General features: G+C 32.8%; 2 protein-coding genes across 3 annotated transcripts; both read left to right on the top strand.

Moving 5' to 3' along the window:
- The first annotated feature begins 6,682 nt into the window (after nt 1-6,682).
- On the top strand, nt 6,683-10,703 carry LOC129317630 (uncharacterized). The gene is made up of 9 exons (XM_054961965.1): nt 6,683-6,790; nt 6,917-7,039; nt 7,924-8,004; nt 8,095-8,183; nt 8,296-8,370; nt 9,540-9,601; nt 9,681-9,740; nt 9,831-10,016; nt 10,255-10,703. The coding sequence occupies exons 2-9, from the start codon at nt 6,917-6,919 to the stop codon at nt 10,335-10,337; spliced, it is 759 nt and encodes a 252-aa protein (XP_054817940.1). The 5' UTR covers nt 6,683-6,790; the 3' UTR covers nt 10,338-10,703.
- A 2,722-nt stretch (nt 10,704-13,425) lies between these two features.
- On the top strand, nt 13,426-19,109 carry LOC129317795 (probable 26S proteasome non-ATPase regulatory subunit 3). Of its 2 annotated transcripts, none has more exons than XM_054962176.1 (9): nt 13,426-13,605; nt 13,715-13,838; nt 13,943-14,133; nt 15,050-15,187; nt 15,286-15,422; nt 15,728-15,782; nt 15,855-15,965; nt 16,212-16,451; nt 18,350-19,109. In XM_054962176.1, the coding sequence occupies exons 2-9, from the start codon at nt 13,760-13,762 to the stop codon at nt 18,860-18,862; spliced, it is 1,464 nt and encodes a 487-aa protein (XP_054818151.1). In that variant the 5' UTR covers nt 13,426-13,605; nt 13,715-13,759; the 3' UTR covers nt 18,863-19,109. The 2 variants fall into 2 exon arrangements, with proteins under 2 accessions (XP_054818151.1, XP_054818152.1); XM_054962177.1 differs by having other exon boundaries at nt 13,426-13,600.
- Nucleotides 19,110-19,476: the final 367 nt, after the last annotated feature.

Consider the following 19,476-nt stretch of genomic DNA (forward strand, 5'->3'; position numbering starts at 1 on the left):
TTTTCCTGATTACAGTACATGCTCAGGTGCTTTCTTTAATGCATCCTTTTTCTTATCCAAAAAACATAATTCAAATGCAATCATATTTTTTTTATTTATATTTTTATGTATTAATCATATATGGGTACGCACAACACCTTTTTCATTAACGCTTTTAAGCTTTGTTTGGTTTAAGGGGAGGTGAGGGGAGGGAGAGGGGGTTTTAAGGGGAGGGCTCCCCTCCCCTTATTTGGATGGGACAAGGAGAGGAGAGGGGGCTCCCTCCCTTTATTTGGTAAGATGGAGGGGGAGAAAAAATTTTAAATTTTTCTTTCCCTTCCCTCCCCTCCCCCCTGACCAAACATAGAGTTATTGTTCTCCTTTGAAACTCTTGTCCTTTGATGATTCATCAATTATCTTATTTTCCTATATGTCTTTATATTCAAAATTCGGTCCCAGTATACATAAATAACATAAATTCCTCTTCAAGTGTCTCCTGGTAAATTTTTATGCCTTAGGTATAATTATATTATAACATACTTAATGGTCTCTTAGTATTAATTTCAACCTATACCATGATTTTATGCCATGTCATGTGTCCTTTTTTTTTATATTGCCAATACATAGTATAATGTTATTTGTAACATCCTGATTTTTATTTAATAAAAAAATTATGGAATTTAAGTTTTGAGAAAAAAATAATAATAATAGGAATTTATATTATTTAAGATTATTTAGAAATAATATTATGGTTAGGTATTTAATTATGAATTTAAAAATTTAAATTTAAAACCACATAAGCAATATTTAGTTAAGATATAATATATAAATAATTTTTTTATGTGTGTGTTAAAAAAAAAGGTAGAAGGAATAAAAAAAAGGGGGTGGAAGGTTGTTGTTTCTAAGTCCCACATTGGTTAGATGAGGGAAGAGAAGATGTGCCTTCATGTATAAAAAGGAGGGGGTGTGTGCATTAGGAAGCATGAGAGGCTAAGATGCAATTTAAAAAAAATTACAACTTATAGCCCAAAGGTTTGAATAATTAAATTCAAACCTATAGTTTTTTTTAATATAATTTTGGGACCACAATCCCATTTTTATATTATTTTTATCTCTTCCTCTCACGTTGCTCAGCGTTTTCTCGCAAGAGAGGATTGTTTTCTTTTTCTTCAGGTATGTTCTAACTTTTCTGTTTAGATTAGCATTTAAAAAAATTATTAACTTATTTTCTAAATAATATTAGCTTTCTAGTGATATGATTATTTTGTAGAATAAAGTAAATATTTTGATTAGAATTTTTTCTATAGGATAATTAATCTGATGATATGATGGATTAAAAGTATAGGTTAAAGCTCTTAGGGATATAATAAATATTATAGAATATTTTCTTGAGGTTGAAACTTATGTTTAAGAAATTTCAAGTTAAATCTAGATCTATATGGTTGAATTTATGTGAAATTTGAGATGTAGGAATGAACCTATAATTATTAAATATTTATTTAAGTATGAATATATATTTTTGAGGTTATAGAAAGGTGATTTGAGGCTTCAGGATAATTCTAAAATTTTTAATTTATTTTTAAACGAATTTTTAGAATATAAATGGATGAAATTATGACACTAGAAGTAATTTAAGGCTTAAAAATAGTTTATTAGGGTACGAGAATTTTAGAAAAGAATTTGAAAAGTTAAATGAGACATAAATCTTAAATTAGTGTCAATATGAATTTTAAATCTAAGACTTTCTAACTCTTTAATTTAAAGTTATTTATTAATTTTAATATAAAATTAATATATAGTATTGTGAAATAATTATATAGATTATATTGACAAAAATAGGGGTAAAAGAGGAGTTGTGAAGGGGAATTTGTTATTCAAGACACAAGGTAACCATTATTAATGTGTTGTGATGGGTGTGTTTGTGAATGGTTATGTGTTGACTTGTTATTTGGAAAAACTATAAATTATTGAAAATAAATACTGTTATATACTTGTTTGAAATTATTGCCAAGTGGGTTAAAAATTTATTTTTATTTATCATGATGAGATATTATTGTTCAGATATATTTCTGTTTGGATATTTGAATGATGCATGACTTGTCAGGGTATTTTAATGTATGGTGTTAATGAGAATTTCTGTTTGGTTAATTATTACCACGTGGTAAGCCCTTATTGGACCCAATGAGTGGCGTGTCGCTTGGTCCAACTCACCTTTGGCCAGGTAGTTTGGCATCCGAGCATGGCGAAAGGAGGATATAAGGTGTAGTCATGCAATTAAATACTTGTTCGGTTTGTTTGAAAATATTGTTCGATTAAATGTTTTTGTGTGCCCATTTAGTAATCGCATGATTAGTTATATCCGCATGCATCATTACATATTAATTTTTGGTTACTGGGACTTTTAAGTCTCATTCCCTGTGGTTAATATTTTTACAAGAGAGAGTCCGGCCGAGAAAGCACCAGAGGCGTAACTTTGGTGTATGAGACACTATCTTTTACGTTGCCTCTCATTTTATATTATGCAATGTATCTTGTGTCAACCTAGGACATTTCTTATTTTGACAATATGTAAACTCTAATCCTTTTTAATAAATACAATTATATGACCAAGAGGATTATGTTTGTCCCTCTTGATTCATGACCTGATTTAAATACCATGCCATGAGGATCCTGTCTATCCCTCATAGCCAATCATTAAAATTACATTAGAATTCTCACTAACTCACTTAGAGTGAAAAGAGGTCTTTCAAATGCTTTTGAGTGTCCTTTTAAGTGTCATAGTGAGGAAAGTATTATTCATCTTCTTCGTGATTGCCTTACAGCTCAACAAGTATGGAAAGAATTGATTACCTCTAACCATATACCTATATTTTTCTCTTCTAATTTGTAGGTATGGCTAAGATAAAACTCATTACACAACCCAAGGAGAAGTAAAATCAACAAATGGCATTGGTTTAGAACCTTTAATCATATTTGTTGGTTGCTATAGACTCATAGATGCAAACAAGTATTTGAAGGACATAATGTAAGGCCAAAAGAGATCATTCACGATGGTATACACAAGCTGATGGAAGATACTGCTCAAGTCAAGTTTCATCATCAACTTTTCCCAAATCAAATTCAAATCGAGGCAATCTAGAAACCTCCCCCCATTGATACGATTAGAATTGACGTGGGTGAATCTATTTGTGAGAATAACAAAGCTGCTTGTGGTGTGTCATTAGAAATGATAAAGGCCAATGGATTATGGGACTCATGTAAAAGCTTGGATCCTTTCCAACAATTGCAGCTAAAATTCTTGCCATTAAATCAGGCTTGGAACTTTGTCATCAACATCATTTCAAGAAGATTCAATTATACTTTGATTCCATTTATGCTATCAATTGCTTATCCAAAGACTCCAGGACTGACCATCCACTTAGGATTGAGATTGAAGAGGCTAGAAACTGACTCTTTAGTGAATGGGATATTAGAATTCTTCATAATTCAAGGGGTGCACTTCGCTGTGTTGATACACTAGTCAAGGAGGCTCATGATAGTCCTTGTGACTTAGTTTTACTACAAACCATACCTACCAGTTGTGTCGGTATAATCCAAGAAGACTTGCAACAAGTATTTTGATGTAATGGCTTTCAGAGCCTTTTTTGTATTTTTCTTGTAACTCTCAAGCTTTTGCTTGCCATCTTATGCTATAAAAAAAAAAAAAAAAAGTGAATAGGTTGGACTGTTGGAAGCGGAAACAGGACACCTCACTTTTCACTAATGGCATTTTCGTAAATAGATTAAACTTTACTTTCCCCATCTTTGCCGTCCTCTTCGTGCTACGTCCTTCGGTGTTCCCGTTCTTGTTCTTTCATTCTTGCAAGGTCGTGAATCCAGCTGCTCGCGTTCGTGCTTGTGAACCCAGCTGTCATCGTGACTGTGCCCGTGAACCCAGTTGCCGACTTGCCATCGTCGTCTTTTCTAGAACGCAGTTGGATTTTTATATTTTTTCCTTTGGCTCTTCGTTCTTCTTTTGTTAGCTGTTCGTCATGAGATTCACTCAGACAAGCCAAAAAAAGAAGCTGGACTTGAATGAATTCTTGTACATGCTCTGCTGGGAGTCCATATCCAGACAGAACAATAACAGAGTTGATGATCGATGATGGTGACGGCAGCCGAGGCAGACTTGGAGAGCGACTTGGTGAAGGCGTTCATAGTGTTTGAGTTGGATGGAGATGGCTTCATCATTAGCCCAGACCTGGAGTGTGTGCTAATGAGGCTCTATTTATGGGACGACCCAAGTGCCGAGGACTGCTCCGCCATGATTTACGCACTCGACACCAACTCAGACGGTTGCCTTGATTTCCAGGAGTAGTTCAAGAACATGATGCTCCTTAGTTCTTACCTCCTCTTCTTGAAGATTGATTCCTTACTTTCCATTCACAGTGCTTCATTCTGCAAACACGGTGAATCACGACTAGTTTCCTACCTGCGGCAGCCGCTTGTTCGTTGGTCTTGTTGGAGCGATTATGTTGTGGTAGAGGCCACATAAATCATCCATTTCCCTTGCCACAGTGCACCAACACTTTTATTTATTATAATTTTAGTTGTTCTAAATTGGTTAATTTTATTATCTTCATTGTTAAACAATTAAAACAAAAAACTAAAATTTCATCCCAGAAAAATTTAAACATAATAATTGTCATCTTCAATGTTATTGTTTCTTTTTGTTGATTCTATTCAAACATTATTATTAAATTAATTCATAATTAATAATGTAATGTTAAATAATATAAAAAATCATGCTAATGTTAATTCAATAAAATATGTTAATCAAACAAGTTTTTTTCTTTTCTGATCTCAAATGCATATTCTGAGCGCAATTTATCAAACAAGTTTTTATATTTTTGAAACTTTTGCACACATAATTTATATCATAAGATCAAATAAAAGAAATAGCTTATCATTTTTTAAATTTTAAAAATAACCCTTTTAATATTTAGTTTATATTTAATTTATAAAACTTTCTTTTTAGATTATAACACGATGCTTTTTGCAAATATTAGAAGAGGCACAAAATGCAAGAAATCAAGCAAACGAGAAAGATAAGTGCAAACTATGATTATGACAGAAGAAACAACTCCAAGTTGAAGGAAAGAATGGCAATGTGAGTGAGTCACAATCACGATGGCAAGAGACAAACACGAGGTGAGAGACATCGATAATATTTCATAGAACGAAGCATGCTAATTAGGAAATAGAGTTACAGATTCATGCTCTTTTATTTTATTAATTTATGTATTTGATTTTTGTAATAAGTTAAGAGTTTAAAATTTTTGATTGACTATATTTGATTCGTTTTGAACAATAATTATGTGTTTTTTATTTTACTGATTTATGATATTACATCATTGATATACGGCTGTATATCAATAATAAATGAATTTATGCATGATTGTTTAATCATATTGATTTGTGATAGTATGTTAGTGATATACTATTATATATCACTAATATATAAGTCATATCAATAGAAACTTATCAATTTATTTATAATTTATATACAACTATATATCAATGATGTAGTGTCGCAAAATATTAACACACAAAATACATTATTATTTACCCAAAATTGATCAAACATAGTCAATAAAAAATTTGATGCTACCAAAAGACATGAAAATGGTGAAGATTCAATAACAAATTATAGATCCCAACCTAGTGTTTTACTTCAAAAAATAAGAAGCCAAGCCAACATCAACCAAATCATAAACAACAATTTTCGGGCCATGTGAAATTCTATTTTTTTTTATTTGTTATTGTTATCTAAAAGAATCTTTTATTTTATTTTAAATTGTTAGGTGCATATGATACAGAATTCTAAATCATGGACCATTTATGTAGAATATTTTTTTTTTCTTTATTTTGGCTACATGATGTCGAAAATTTTGTATTTGTTTAGGGGAGTTTCTGTTAGGCAAAGAAGGAATATCACATTCTAATTAAATTTGTGAAGGACCGCATTCCAAATTCTTATAAACCTCGTCCAGAATTTCTGGGGCCATTGTGTTAATTTTGTCTATATTTTTTAGTTTTAATATATAATTTTGCATAACAATTATGTAAACAAGTTTTTATTTTTCCATTGCTAGAACATGTTATATGAAATACCAATTTTAAAAATAATAGAATAAAAACGATTTCAATGGTTAGTGTTTTCTATAGAAAGTAGGAGGACTGTGCTACATGTTATAAAGAGGATTGTGCTGCCGTGAGGAGAATAGAATGGTCGACTTTTTGATGAAGTTGGCTCATAATATTCCTTGTGATTTTACACTTTTTGAATAACCATTTATTTTTTAAGTTTTGGGTTGTAACTGTTTTGTTTTTTTGGTGGTTTTTTAGTTAACTTCGTTTCTAGTTTTTTGTTGGTGTAAGTTGAACAATCCAATTCAGGCTTTGTTTAAAAAGATAGAGGTTCCAAAACCGAGACTCTGAGGGCTCTTTATTGGCCCTTTGCTTTTGGGCCGAAGCAATAACAGACTCTGCGAATGGTCAATGATTGCAAGGTTCTTCTCTTTGTTTTTGATGTCTGGGGACAGAAGTGTAAGTCAAAGGCCCCATACAAAACTAGTAATGATCGGGCCCAGCCCATTTCGATAGACAACTGATCGAATCGATATAGGAGTTGGTTAGGGCAGTTTGTGGGGTGCTGGGGGTATATAAGGCGAAAGGCGTCACTGTGAACAAATTAGGGCGTAATAGAAGACACGAAGCCGTAGAAGAGGGCTCTTTCGTTCTGCTGCAAAATCTATCGTTTAGAATCACGGTACGACTCAGATCGAAATCTTAAAATCTACTAGATATCTCCACGAGCTTTGGCAGTCGCTTCTTGTCTCCTTGCATCGTTTTTTTTTTTTTTAGCGGAGTCTTACCTGTGATGGTGTTGGTTCAGATGGATCGGTACCAGAAGGTCGAGAAGCCAAGAACAGAGACGCCAATTGATGAAAACGAGATTCGGATTACCAGTCAGGGAAGGATGCGTAACTATATTACCTACGCCATGAGCCTGATTCAGGTATTTGCTCTTTTGCCTTTTTCTAGCATCAGTAACTCCTTTATTTATATTTCCCCCCTTGTATCTTGTTGTCCGGAGTAAGCTCTTTTGCGGAGTGAGCTTCCGGAGCTTTATTTATTTGAAGTAATGTAGCACCTCCGAGTTTAACTGTTTGAATTCTTGCGAGTAAATAATAAGTGCAAGTTCTCAATATGATTCTTCGGCAAAGGCCAAAGCCTATTGTAATTTTCAAATTTAAATCTTCGTTTGCTGTTCAGCTATATCCCGAGATTGGAGCCATCTTTCTATATGAGAAACTTTGGTTTGTGGAAGCTCTTGTTTTTGGAGGTTTTTCAGCCCGATGGGGGTTCGGGGATGAGTTGTGTTTTGATGTTGCTTAGCCTTCATATATTGTTCATGGACCTACGCCAGTTTAGTTGTTTAGATGTAGCGATTCCTGTTTTTAGAAAAATAAAAAATCAGAGGTGGGACTCGATTAGTACCGAATGTAGCGTTAGTCAGGGGAATTTGTGTAGTTTCCTTCATCTCGAAAAGATTATTTAGAACATTTTGCCTCGTACTATTTTTTCTGGTTCACTCTCCGAGTATATATGACAAATATAACTATGACCAATCTGAAGTTATATTCTTTTTGAAGACTTCCCCCCCTCTTTCTTTGTCATAAAATGTCTAGACTACGGCGAGTTCATTCCATGTTTCATGGTTGAAAAGAATATCAAAACATTGGAAGGGAGGGAATCAAGGGATTGGACTACCTTTTGTGGCCCTTATCCCACCGCTCTGACTGGTTTTTAAAATGTTTGTGCTCCTATGATTTGATGAATTCTGACATTCTGCATTCTTGGTGTTAAATTGCAAATCTTTTTTTTTTCCTTTGTTTGCAGGAAAAAGGTTCAAATGAAATTGTTTTTAAGGCCATGGGGAGAGCCATCAACAAAACTGTAACAATTGTTGAATTGATCAAGGTTTGTCTGGCTTTATCATCCGCTAAGCACACAATCTTGGTACTTTGTCTCATCATTATGGAAACTTTATTTATTTTTGTGGCTATGCAGAGGAGAATCGTGGGTCTTCATCAGAATACAGCAATTGGATCCACTGACATCACTGATACATGGGAGCCACTAGAGGAAGGCTTGCTTCCGTAATATCTGTTTCTGAATAGTATTTTTAGCTGCTTGTCAGAACGGGCAATATCCCAATCACGTTGGCAGCTATCGCCATCTTCTGATGTGCTATTTTTTTCGGTCTTGCAGTTTGGAGACAACAAGGCATGTGTCAATGATTACAATAACCCTTTCCAAGGAGGAACTTGATACATCTTCTGTGGGGTAAGTTTAGGCTTTATCCTTGCTAGTTTCATAACACAAAAAAATTGTTCTCTCTGGTCTCTAGTCTTTCTAGTTTGTGATATTGTATGTTTTTCTTCTAATATTGTGTTGGGTGCTCGGTGAAATTCAAAATGTGCTATTCTATATGTTTCGTTACTTTGATCTATGTATTTTAAATGGATTAGAATTGAAAGCCCTTTGGGTTAAATTACTAGTTAAAAAGCTGGAAATTATATACTCCCTCTATTAAAAAATGTAAGGCATTTTTTGAGGAGTTGAATGTTAAAAAATGTAAAGCGTTTTTAATCTTTCAAGGTGTAATTATTGCTTTTTGGAAAAAAAATGTCCCTATTGATAGTGATTTTATATTTATCATAGGGTATTTAATAGAAGTAAATATAAAAAGATAGGGTTAGTTTGAAAGTAGATAATTACTTTATTGGGAGATAAGATTCAGTTAAAAATACGCTACATTTTTTAATAAAGGGATATATATATATATATATAAGAAAAAACCATGAATTGTTTTGATGTTATATTACGTATAAATTAAGCATTAAACAATATTAATCCTATAAGACGGCCAAGAATAGCGGTTAACAAGTGATAAATACTTATCTTGTTTTCAAGTGAATGGCTAATAGTCTAAATTATAATCTGCTAAGGCGAATGATCCCTATTACTTGTGACTTATGATTTATTGGCCTGGTATTCATGGCTTTCCTAAGCTTAAGACAACCTTGTCTTGATATACTTGTAACAGCCATGCAGTGTTGATTGGTGCGGGCTTTTTAATGCTGTGAATCTATGTTTGAGAAAATGCAATCAGAAAATAAAGGAATTTTCTATCGAAGAATATGGTATGAACGTATCAAAAAGTTTTTGTGTTTGATATCCTATCCTCCTTGAGGTTCTTACTTTTACTCGCTGAGTTTAATGTTTTAAATTTTGTATAGAATTGAATTGAATTCAATTAGATAACTAATGAAAGAAAACTAGTAATTACAAATCCCAAGTAGTGAAAACAACCGAAATTCTGGCTTTGTTGATGTAATTAAGAAGATATATTTGCTGAATTTCTCAGTTCAGCTGGTTTCAAGAAATGAGAACAGATTGTATTCTTGTGAACTTTGACGGCTTGTTAGACTCATTATTTGTTGTGCTCTCAGGTATCAACCTCCGTTGCCAGCAGACCAGGTGAAGACATCTGTTGATTATGATTATGAAGGAGGTAGGAATACATGGCAAGTGATTTTATTCCCCCAAAATGTCATATGTATATGTATGGTCCTAACTTTTGTATTCAGCAGAGGCTTCACCTAATGGACGTGTTCGTGGTCGTGGTGGAAGGGGAAGGGGAAAGCCCAGAGGTATACACGTTCTATTAACGTGTAATAGCAGGGTGTAAGCTGTGTATCGTGTTTATTTATTTTTGGGGCTCTGAACCTTTTTTCTTTCAGTGAATGGCTTTATTTCAACTGATTATGAGGATGGAGGCTGGGATCGCAATAGGGGAAATGTTAGGGGCAGGGGTAGAGGAAGAGGGCGTGGATTCCGTGGTCGAGGAAGGGGTGGGTACAATGATTCCCTGGTTGACATGCAGCAAGATGGAGGGTACAGCCAAGATGCACCTTTTCATGGCCGTGGTTCGTCTTCCTACCTTGCTTCCAGCCTCTCGTTTGCATTTCAATACATATCAGAATTGGCTACTAATACATCAGATTTAAGTAGTTTGGGTTTCTGATGCGTCTGGTTTCTTGTAATGGGGTAACATGTATTAATAGCACAAGATGTTTTCTGTTTTAAATGTTGCTTTATGTATGTTGAAGTTTACTTTAAATGACAGTGTATGGTCTTTCCATGTGACTGAATTGCTTTTCGTAGGTCGAGGCCGTGGCAGGGGAGGATATCGTGGGAGGGGTCGTGGCTTCAGACCCAATGGGCCGCTGATCCAGGCAGCTGCTTGAGGCAATCAAGGGGTGACTTCAGTGACGTTTGCCTGATCCGGTTTGATGTTATCGTACCCTTTTTTCCCCAGGACCTTGAACTGTAGGCATTTTATAACGTTTTTGTAGACTAGTTCAAAACTGCTACCTCATAAAGGGTTCTTATAGTTTCTGTAGTCTAGATTGAAACTGCCGCCTCATAAAGGCAGCTCTGTTAATGTTGAAGACGTAGGTCAGATATTTGAACAGTTGTAGTTCTGTTTTGGTCCTGACGCTCATTCTTTTATTTAATTTTCCCCATATTTGTCGAATTAATTTTGTCCCCATTAATAGTAGGATAATTTGCTTTTGTTTTTCCTTTTCTATTAATGGAAAGAAACTTGTGTAGATTGCTCGGTTTAATTTATCAGTCACTGTGTTAGTTGAATATTGTTTTTCTGGGTATGTGTTAGTTTCGGCAACGCGTCATCTGTGGATGGTCAAGGGATCATATCTTACAACATGAAATGTACTCCCTCCCTTAAAACATAGCAAGGCATTTTTAACTAATTTCATCTTTTAACAAAGTAATTTTTTGTCTTTAAATTAATATTTTTGTCAACATTTAAAAATATTTTGTTAATATTTGAAAGTTTAAGGTAAAAATTTGTTGGGATAAGATTAACAATATTAAGATTAAAGAATTAAAAAGATATTTTATATAATTAAGGGATTAAAATAAAATTTTATATAAAGTTAAAGGATTAAATATATATGTTAGTTTTACTTAAAAAAAAAAGAAGTAAGAAAAGGAGTTATTGGATGGAAAAAGTAATGCCAAAATAATAAAAGAAAATATAAAAAATTAATAAAGAGAAAAGGTGTGAAAATCATAGATAACACTAATTAAAATTGTATTGTAGAATAAATGTATGAATAAATGAGTAAATAAGTAAATATTAAAATATAAATATTTTTAGGATGAACTTTATATAGATAACTTTTAGATTCACTTTATATTTTGTTGATATTTTTAAGATTTTTTTTTATATTTTAAATAGATAACTTAAGGATTTATTGTGTATTTTATATGGATAATTTAAAAATTTATTTTTTTATTTTATAGATATAGATAACCAAATGAATTATATATATAAACACATAATTAAAAATAAAGAATTAAATTTAGGATGAATAAGTGAACAAATAAATAAATAATTGAATGTAGATATTTTCAAGATTTACATATACATGAATAACTTCAAGATGAAGTTTAAGTTTTGTGGATGTTTTCATGATCCACTTTTATATTATCTGTGAATAATTTCATGATTTACTCTATCTTATGTGTGAATGATTTTAGGATCCACTTTTTTTAAAATTTAAATTGTGCCTAATAATTTTGAATGTGACACATGATATGCAATTTAATTAAAAACAGAAAATAATTGAGGAAATGAATTTGATAAATAAATAAATATAGTACAGATATTGTCTCATTTTTAAAGAGACTGCGACTCCATTCATGTTATAGATGTTTATTGACATGGGTATTTGTCTCTAATGTACTGGTAACATGACATACCTAGTAGAACAAAAATAAAAGTACATGCCTAGTAGAATAATCCTGCTTATGACATACAATAAAATAAATAAAAATATAAAAGAAGAGAAGAGAAATATTAAAAAGAGGGAATATTTAGAGAGTGAGAAAGGAGATAATTTCAATGTGTTGAATACAATTAAATTACCTCTTATTTATAAACATAAATGTAACGAACTAGAGTAAATAAAATACATAAAATATTAATAATTGAATGATATTAGAATAATTGAAAGATATCAGGGCAACTCAAAGATATAAATGTCCACTTAATATCTTAAGTTTTTATAAAAAAACCATAAAGTATTTAGGGAGTTTTAATTGTTGTTTTTAGCAGTAATATTATGAATATTATTGTATTTGCACTAACTAGATACTTGCCTCCTTTTCATGTAGTTAAGAGTGTGTTTGGTTAAAAATTTTTAAGGACAAGTTGCTTTCCTTCCTTTATTTAGTTAACAAAATTAGAGGGGAGGAAAGGGAGCTCTTTGTTCCAATTTTAGAGTGTGGGAGGGAAGGAAAAATTTATCACTTTACCAAATAACTCTTCTTCTATCCCCTTCTTTTATTTAGTAAAGTGGAGGGGAGGAAAATTTTTCAAAACCTCCCTCTCCTAAATTAGGGAGTTCTCTCCCCTCCAATCAAATAACCTTAGGTTTTTTGGTATGAAAGTAAGAGAAAAAATAATTAAAATAAATTTAAATATTTATTTTAAAAATCTTAAACTGCTTTAGATATTAAAAGATTGTGTATTATATTTTTCTTTCTCTTTTATAATAAAATAAATTTTATTATCTTACAAAAATTAATATATATTTTTTATATATAAAATTTTAATATTTTTCAACAAAGTAATTTTTTGTTTTTAAATTAATATTTTTTTGTCAACATTTTTTATTAGACTCATTGATAAAATATAATTTGTTCTTCAAATTTTTTTATTAATATAAGTTTATATTTTAAAATAAAAACTTAATAAATTCTAATATAATGATTTTTTTAAACCAAAAAATAAAAGTTATGTTAAATTTGATAAAAATAAAATTATTAACTTATTTTTTATTTTCCTTTCCTCCCTTTCTTTTTTAAACCAAACAAAGTTGATTAAAACCTCTCCCCGCTCCTCAAATTAAAAATATCTTAAAAGTAAAAAATGTTTCGCGAGACTTTGGGCTTATTTGATAACTTGTTTTAGGAGTAATTTTTTATTTTTCAAAATAAAAAAATAAAAAAATTTATTTAATAATGTGATTTTAAAAAGTATTTTAGAGAATAAAAAATAAAATATTATTTTAAAGAATAAAAAAATAAAAATAAATTTCAGATATTTTAAAATTATTGTTTTAAAAATTAAGGAATGATGAAAAAAAATATATTTTTATTATTTTTTTATTCTCAAAATATATTTTTATAAAATATTAGCTTTTAGAATAATAAAATAAAAACCATTTTAAATAGTTCCTTTATTTTTTTTTTTCTTCTTTTGGGTGGGGTATTTCAAGTAGTGCTTGTTTTGGCGCAGGTTGCTGGTTAGGGTAGCTAGGACATCCAGAAGTGTATTCAGCTTCGATATTTTTCATGCTGGAGTTTGTATGGTCGTAAGTCTTGACTTGGAGAAAAAGAAAAGAATGATACATAGAATCAGAAGGAAGAGTTGCTGAAACCCTAAACTGCCTCTCTTCACCTGACTGGATCTGGACCTGTGAGGTGCTTGCAGTTCAATTCTCTTTTCCTCCTTCTATATATTATACTCACTCCACTCATTCCTTTAAGTTTACCATAAGAGTTTTGTTTTTTATGCTCTGAGATACTCCAGGGAAATAAAAGTGTCAGGTGACTATTTCGTTGATAATTTTTCAAAATGACTCAAGATGTTGAGATGAAAGATCACACAACCCCTTCGCATTCTGTTTCTTCAGCTGTTCCATCTACTCTGCAGCGTATGAATTCTTTCGTCAGATCACTTCAAGCGATTTTACACTTCGACATTTTTTTTCTCTGAAAAATCTTTTGGTTTTTTTCCCTTTTGAATTTGTCGCTTCAGATTTGAAGGAGATAGCATCCCTTATTGAGACCGGTTCGTACTTTAAGGAGGTTCGTAGAATTGCTCGTGCTGTTCGCCTTACAATTGCGTTGAGGCGCAAATTGACAGCATCGGTGCTCTTATCTTTTATCGATTATGTTGCTTGTCCGGGTTCTGAACCTCACGCCAGATTGTCTGTCTATCTTCCCGAGGTTAACATGCACATCTTTTACATTGTGTTATATTCAGCGATAACGCGTGTGAGAAATCTTTGGGGTATCTGCTGTTATACTTTGGTATCTATACATGAGATTTAGCATGTCTGTCCTCCAAAAAAATCAAAGCAACGAAATATTTCTATCAACACTAAATCCTGATTAAATTGCAAATATAATAGAGGTCAGAATTATAAACTTCTGTTATCCTGAGTGGCAGAAGTCATTTCCTTGCTTTCAGATTTTAAATGAAATCTTTCTACCAAACCTAAATCGTGATTAAATTGCATTGGGTAGCATGCCTCTTGTAATTCGTTAGGTGGCGTTTTTCTCATATGCTTACGGGGCTCACTCTGAAAGACCATCCTTGACTTGATTTAATTCTATTGAAGAGACTAATTAGCGTGCCTCTCGATAATTCATAGGTAGCGTTTTTCACATATGCCTACGGGGCTCACTCTGAAAGACCATCCTTGACTTGATTTAATTGTATTAAAGAGACTAATTTCCTTTCCAGGACAAGCATTGTGAGGTAGATATTGACTCTTGTTGATACTACTGTTCTTTTCAAGTTATAAGTATGTGCCTTGCCTCTGGTAATGGTCATGTAACTTCTAAATTCTAACAAAATTTTTTTATTTTATGACTGTATCAAATGGTTTAGCTGGGTGTTAGGCACTTAGGCTTCAGTATAAGCAAAGGGCATTATTTTTTTTTTTTTTTGGGATATCCATTGCAAATATGTTGAAAAAAATATTTTTTAATTGATATAAGAATCTGAACTTTTAGAAGGTCAATCATCATATTATTGCTGTATTCTCTCTCTCTTCCTGGTAAATATTATACTGTTTACTTCTATTTTTTAATAAAACATGTTCTTTAATTTATAATCTTTTTGTCATGGTCTGTTTAGGAAGATTCTCATGAGATGGAAGTAGAAACGGCAACATCTATTGTTCAACCCTCAGCTAAGCACTTATTGCCTGAGATAGAGATGTACTGTTACTTGCTCGTTCTACTTTTTCTGATTGATCAGAAGAAATATAAGGAGGTTTGGTCCCTTACTCCCACGTACTTAATTTATTTTATAAAATGTATTCCTACTGCTTGTTAAATGCTGAAGTTGCTTTATTTATTTATATTTTTTAGGCCAAAGCTTGTTCCTCAGCAGGCATTGCCCGGGTGAAGAACCTTAACAGAAGAACTGTTGATGTTATCGCATCCAGATTGTGCTTTTATTATTCATATATTCATGAACTCACTGGAGATCTTGCAGAAATTCGGGGGTGAGTTTGGTGCATATATATGCAATCGACAAATAAAATGCTGAGGTAGATGGCTAGATATTTTGGATTTGGATTCGGTAAGAGGTGGTAAGATTTTATCTTGTGCTGAAAAGTGTAAGAATTAAAACGTTGTGTTTTATTAATTGTAATTTGCAAACAGACAATTGGGGTGGACTCATTGCGTTCTATTGAATTGCCTCTCACTAAATCCAAATCTTTTTTGTTTTTTCTCATAACTAAATGAAATTTGTAAAAATTGAGTGAGATTTATCTAATTCCAAACTGAATTGTGTTTCTATTTTCAGTAACCTTCTTGCATTGCACCGGATTGCCACCCTTCGCCATGATGAGCTTGGTCAGGTTTGTTTCAGATAAATTAGAAGTTCTTTCACAAGGCTTAAGATCTTGTACTGACATGATGATGGGATGCAGGAAACACTTCTTAATTTGTTACTTCGTAACTACCTCCACTACAACCTGTATGATCAGGCGGAGAAGTTGAGGTCTAAGGCACCACGATTTGAAGCACATTCAAACCAGCAGGTATGGTGGTTCTGTTTTTCTGGTTACCACTGAAGAATTTCTTATCTCCAATGAATACAATCTCCTTTCAATGCCTGTGCTGAAAACTCTTTTGTGACTATTTCTGCAAAGTCAGCCTTTTTAATGATTTTGATTTGGTGTGTTCATCTAGTCTAAATTATTATTTTTCAAAGTCTAAAACAATCTTTGTTTTCTTAAATTTATATTTCACCAAGGTTTTTACCTTTGGTTGTATTTTGTTTCAAGTTCTGTCGATATCTCTTCTATCTGGGGAAAATTCGGACAATTCAGTTGGAGTACACTGATGCAAAAGAGTCTCTCCTACAAGCTGCTCGAAAAGCTCCAGTAGCAGCGCTTGGTTTTCGTATTCAGTGTAATAAGTGGGCTGTAATGGTGCGTTTGCTGTTGGGAGAAATACCTGAGAGGACCATGTTCATGCAAAAAGGAATGGAGAAAGCTTTGAGGCCGTACTTTGACCTTACAAATGTGAGTCAACATTGTTAAATGAAGTCATTTTTTACATTATCTATGTGCTTTTAATATCATTGGTTTAATCTCGTGCCTCTTAATGGCTGTTTTTATAATGAGGAGTCTGTTACATCATCTCTGTAAAATGTAACTCGTTGGGTACCCAGATTGTTACCTTTACTTTTTCGGGTTTGCCTGTGATATTTTAATTATAATACTTTGGTTTATGAAATAAGTGAAATATCTTCCAAAAATGATCTCTTCTGGTAATTATCGACCATAGTCACTACCCTCAAGTTTTTTAAAAAACAATTATTTATCATTATTTCTGCTGCATTGAGGTTGTGATAAACTTATTGGATATTGCAAATTGATAAATTATGAGAAGCCAGAGCAATTTTGTTCTACTCTTTAAATTTTAGATGAATTCTGTTGAGGAGGAACTTAGTTTGTCTTTTTAGAAGTCATGTGGTTCACTGTTTGAAGCTTAAATCCAGATCAAGTCTCGTTATTTCATTAATTAGGTTGAGCAAAAAACTTTGGTAGAGTTGTGTTTTTACTATATGGTTTTTCATTTAAAATGTAACATGGAGTAACTTTGTTGAATGTTGAACTATTCCATACATGTGTTCTCACAAAAAAAAAAATGTACATATCCACGTGTAGTTGTTTATAGTATAGAACTCTGACAAACATCTGAGGAACTTTACTGCATCTAATCAAACAATAATCTCGTAAATATATGTGTATGATTTTCTTAGCTTGCGTTTTCCTTTCTTAGTTGATTCAGTATAACTAACCCATCATGAAGTAGTTAATTTTGTCAAATTTTTCTTGTAATTGGCAAAATCTGTCTCTGTTAACTTATATGTCTATATTTTACGGGCTGTCTCTTTGTTGAGGGGGATGCTAAAAGTAATGTATATTCATTAAACTTTGGACTTGGCATGCAGTTATCATATATCCTTCTATTATATAAAGGTGAGGGCCTTTGATAAAATCTCTAGAGAAGGATTCCTTAGTTAATGATGGTCCATATAAAATACTCAAATTTATGCTCTGTTTAGATATGTCATCAGTTGTGATACTAATTTGCAAGTTCATCCATGTCAATCTATTTCTACCCCTACATTTGCAACTGTCATTTATGTTTAGATGCAATCCCCCCCCCCCCCCAAAAAAAAGAAGAAAATGCAATTGCCTTTTTAATGAAGAGCAATGTCGTCCACCTGTTTACTTTGTTTGAGCAATTTGGTTCTCTAATTGTTAATTTAAGTTAGGTGAACTGGTTTTTTTTTTTGGGTGTTATTTTAGGGCCTAGCACTACTATATAACATTGCCGGTCTGATAGCAGTGCGATAAAACTTTCCTTTAAGTTTATTAGGCACCTTACGATCACAAATAACTCCTTTAGTGAATGCTGGGCTCTAACGGGACAGCAAGAGCATAAAGTTGGAGTAGCAGAGATGAGAATATTACGATGGATGTGCGGACATACACGTAAAGATAAAATTCGAATTGAGCACGTACGCGAAAAAGTTAGGGTGGCACCTATTAAGGAAAAAATGGTAGAAAATCGGTTGAGATGGTGTGGGCATGTACAAAGAAGACCAAGGGAGGCACCAGTGAGAAGAGTGGAACATATAACTTTGAGTCCGATTAAGAGAGGTAGAGGAAGGCCTAAGAGAACACTCTTGGAAGTTGTTGAACGCGATCTCTTAATTTATAATATTCCTAAAAGCTTGATAAATGATAGAGCACAATGGCGTCTTGCAATCCATGTAGCCGACCCCACCTAGTGGGATAAAGGCTTGTTGTTGTTGTTGTTATTGTTGTTGGGGTGTTATTTTAGCTTCACTCAATTTTATTGAACATCCTAAATGCAGTAGTGTTTGATCAATTTTGTGGAATTTCAGGCTGTTCGAATTGGAGACCTGGAGCTATTTAGGAATGTTGCAGATAAGTTCGCTACTACTTTTAGTGCTGATGGAACTCATAATTTGATTGTTAGGTTGCGTCACAATGTCATCAGGACTGGTTTACGGAACATTAGCATTTCTTATTCTCGTATCTCGCTTGCTGATGTGGCACAAAAATTAAGGTTAAACTCTGCAAATCCCGTTTCAGATGCTGAGAGCATTGTAGCCAAGGCCATCAGAGATGGTGCAATTGATGCAACATTGGACCATGGTAATGGGTGTATGGTATCTAAGGAAACGGGAGATGTATACTCCACTACTGAGCCTCAATTGGCTTTTAATTCTCGTATTGCCTTCTGTCTCAACATGCATAATGAGGCCATCCGTGCGCTGCGTTTCCCGCCAAACACACACAATGAGAAGGAAAGCGCTGAGAAGCGAAGAGAAAGGCAGCAGCAGGAGCAAGAACTAGCTAAGCACATTCAAGAGGAGGAGGATGATGATTTCTGAGAATGATCGTGTTCTAGTCATCTCAGTTGTTGTCAGGGTATTCATTTCTAACTCTGCTCTTATTTCTCCCTCGGACGAGGTCCATAATTTCTATTAACATAGAAGATGGAATTCTGTCCTTGGTTGATCTGGCAAATGTTGAAAACTTCTCTGTTTTGCTTCTATTCATGGTGATAAACTATGATTATCTGTTCGCTTTTGCTCTGTGAGGTTGAAGGTATCTGAAACTTGATTCAATTTGCTCCAATCTTCATGTGGCATTATTGAGATTTAATATATTTCGTGGGGGCATAGTGAGAACAAGGATGCGTGATGTTGAATGAGTTTGCAAGAGTATTTTTTTATTTTGGGCGAGCCTTATATATTTAGTATTATTAACTTGATATACTTATATCAGATCAAATCATAACAAGTAAATTTTAATGTGTTAATAATATTAATAATAATTTGTTATATAATAAATAATTTATAAAACATCCATGTGTCTTAAGTTAATTGGAAACAAATATATTAAGTTTGTAAAAATAAGTTTTTTTTTTTTATTTTTGGTTGGTTAGATGTTGGAATTTAGGTCTATCTCCTATATTATTAGTAATGCAGGAATCATTGATAGC

This window comes from Prosopis cineraria, unplaced genomic scaffold (genome assembly GCF_029017545.1).
Source record: "Prosopis cineraria cultivar Desert tree isolate PC_DT_omini unplaced genomic scaffold, ASM2901754v1 PC8, whole genome shotgun sequence".
NCBI classification, from domain to species: Eukaryota; Viridiplantae; Streptophyta; class Magnoliopsida; order Fabales; family Fabaceae; genus Prosopis; species Prosopis cineraria.

Coding starts and splice junctions, on each gene's coding strand:
- LOC129317795 (XM_054962176.1), top strand. CDS start 13,760: ATGACTCAAGATGTTGAGATGAAAGATCACACAACCCCTTCGCATTCT. Junction 15,423..15,727: donor GATCTTGCAGAAATTCGGGG/GTGAGTTTGGTG, acceptor TTCTATTTTCAG/TAACCTTCTTGCATTGCACC. Junction 15,966..16,211: donor AAGCACATTCAAACCAGCAG/GTATGGTGGTTC, acceptor TTTTGTTTCAAG/TTCTGTCGATATCTCTTCTA.
- LOC129317630 (XM_054961965.1), top strand. CDS start 6,917: ATGGATCGGTACCAGAAGGTCGAGAAGCCAAGAACAGAGACGCCAATT. Junction 7,040..7,923: donor ACGCCATGAGCCTGATTCAG/GTATTTGCTCTT, acceptor CTTTGTTTGCAG/GAAAAAGGTTCAAATGAAAT. Junction 9,602..9,680: donor TGATTATGATTATGAAGGAG/GTAGGAATACAT, acceptor TGTATTCAGCAG/AGGCTTCACCTAATGGACGT.